Consider the following 2,702-nt stretch of genomic DNA (forward strand, 5'->3'; position numbering starts at 1 on the left):
TGTAGAGATTCCTCAAGAAATTAAAAATAGAGCTTCCCTATTACCCTGCCATTGCACTCCTGGGTATTTACCCCAAAGATACAGATGGAGTGAAAAGAAGGGCCATCTGTACCCCAATGTCTATAGCAGCAATGGCCACAGTCACCAAACTGTGGAAAGAACCAAGATGGCCTTCAACGGATGAACGGATAAGGAAGATGTGGTCCATATACACTATGGAGTATTATGCCTCCATCAGAAAGGATGAATACCCAACTTTTGTATCAACATGGACAGGACTGGAAGAGATTATGCTGAGTGAAATAAGTCAAGCAGAGAGAGTCAATTATCATATGGTTTCACTTATTTATGGAGCATAACAAATACCAGAGAATATATTATAAAAGACAGTTTCAATTTCTATAGGATACCTGGGTAATTGGATACAATACAGAGGCTTCCACAGGTTAATAAGATTCAATTGTGCAGTGATTTTGCCATAGAGAGAGTCCCAGAATATTCCCTTAATTCCATCCAAGGTGTACCAAGATAAGCAATACTTAGATATCACAAATCAGGAGGAATGGGAACTATGAGCTACCAAGATTATATGACCAAAGAGGAAGCTTGCCAATTCCAAGTTTGGTTTTGCAATTATTTATAATTAACAAACTAAAAAAAAGTTGAACACTAGAATGTTCTGTTGAGGAGCCTCTGCAAAGCTCTCTTGACATCCCTGTTTTGCAGGCTGTAAATGAAGGGATTCAGCATGGGAACAACCAAAGCATACATTACTGAGGTTACTGCACCCTTCCTGGGAGAATGTGAGACAGCTGAACTGAGGTACACACCAAGGCCTGTTCCATAAAACAAGCAAACAACCAACAGGTGGGAGCTACAGGTAGAAAAGGCTTTGTACTTCCCACCGGTGGATGGGACTTTCAGAATGGAGGAAACAATTCGTGTGTAAGAAAAAAGGATCCCTGAGAGGGGAACACCACCAAAGATGGCACCCATAAAATACATTAGTATGGTGTGGATGGAGATATCAGAGCAGGCAAGTTGGAAGAGTTGAGGTGCATCACAAAAGAAATGATGAATTTTCACATTTGTGCAGAAGGTGAGTTGGGACACCATCAAACAATGAATCTGAGAGTCTAAGAGACTGCCAAAAAATGACATCAGGACCAGCAAGCCACAGAAGCATGAGTTCATAATGACTGAATAGTTCAGGGGGTGACAGATGGCCACAAACCGGTCATAGGCCATCACAGCCAGGAGTAGATCATCCAAACATGCAAACAAGATAAAAAAGGATACCTGAGTTAGACAGCCTGCATAGGTGATAGACTTGCTGTGCGTTTGAATGTTCACCAGCATCTTGGGGATTGTCGTGGTGCTGAAACCAATATCAGCCAAGGACAGGTTGGAGAGGAAGAAGTACATGGGCGTGTGGAGGTGGGAGTCAGAGCTGACGACCAGGATGATGAGCACGTTCCCAAGCAAGGTGACCAGGTACATGGACAGGAACAGCCCAAAGAGAATGGGCTCCAGTTCTGGATCATCTGAGAGGCCCAGGAGAAGGAACTCTGAGACAGCTGTTAGATTCTTTGGTTCCAGGCAGGTGGGACACCTCTCAAAAAAGAGGAGAGTATTGAATAAAAAAAACAAGTATAGAGACACCCAGCTAAATGCACCTATTTTGATTCAAGCAATTCGCACTTCCCAACATACATCCCAGTACCTTCAACAACATTTCTCAACTGTAAACTATTCTTAGAACTCTTCTTTACTGCTGTCTAAGCTATTTACCTGTTTCTATATATATCCACTATGAAGACACAGAGCCAAAGAATGTTAGAGAAACGTACAAATATACAAACATAGAAATACCTAGTTATACTAGACTTCAGAACTCATATTTGTTGCCAGTAAAAACTGAGTTTTCAGAGTCCATAGTCTCTCATGGTTCACCTCCCTTTCCAATTTCCCCCAACTCCCTTCTTCTATCTCCCCATGTCCTCCACACTATTTGTTATGCTCCACAAATAAGTGAAACCATATGATAATTGACTCTCTCTGCTTGACTTATTTCACTCAGCATAATCTCTTCCAGTCCCATCCATGTTGCTACAAAAATTGGGTATTCATCCTTTCTGATGGAGGCATAATACTCCATAGTATATATGGATCATATCTTCCTTATCCATTCATCCATTGAAGGACAATCTGAGGGTTTTGAAAGGGTGGGGGGTGGGAGGTCGGGGTACCAGGTGGTGGGTATAATAGAGGGCATGGATTTCATGGAGCACTGGGTGTGGTGCAAAAATAATAAATACAGTTATGCTGAAAATAACTAAAAAATAAATTTTAATGAAACTGAGTTTTCTTGCTTTCCCTGTATGATCCCATTCCCCTGAATTTCAGTTGCCCAAAGACAAACACTGTCATGAATGTGGTAGATGTATTTTCCTTTCAATGTTTACATAATATTAGTATTGATTTATGCATCCATAAACAGTTTTCTTTAAAACTTACTTAACACTATAATGATACACATATTGTTTCCTGAGTTCTCACTTATCAGAAGAATGTGTTTTAAGTGTCTGTGAAGTATATCCATCTATTTCAAGCACTTCAAAAGTGGCATAGTATTACCTGAAGGACGAACTTTATGATCTCTTAATTTCTTATTACCCTTTTTTAAAAAATATTTATTTATT

General features: G+C 40.2%; 1 protein-coding gene across 1 annotated transcript; it reads right to left on the reverse strand.

The window, feature by feature from the left end:
- Window positions 1-669: 669 nt before the first annotated feature.
- Window positions 670-1,617, reverse strand: LOC116601058 (olfactory receptor 18-like). Its single transcript, XM_032361679.1, has one exon. It carries the CDS (start codon window positions 1,498-1,500, stop codon window positions 670-672), a length of 831 nt encoding a protein of 276 aa, XP_032217570.1. The 5' UTR covers window positions 1,501-1,617.
- Window positions 1,618-2,702: the final 1,085 nt, after the last annotated feature.

The sequence above is a fragment of the Mustela erminea genome, chromosome 1 (genome assembly GCF_009829155.1).
Source record: "Mustela erminea isolate mMusErm1 chromosome 1, mMusErm1.Pri, whole genome shotgun sequence".
Classification (NCBI taxonomy): Eukaryota; Metazoa; Chordata; class Mammalia; order Carnivora; family Mustelidae; genus Mustela; species Mustela erminea.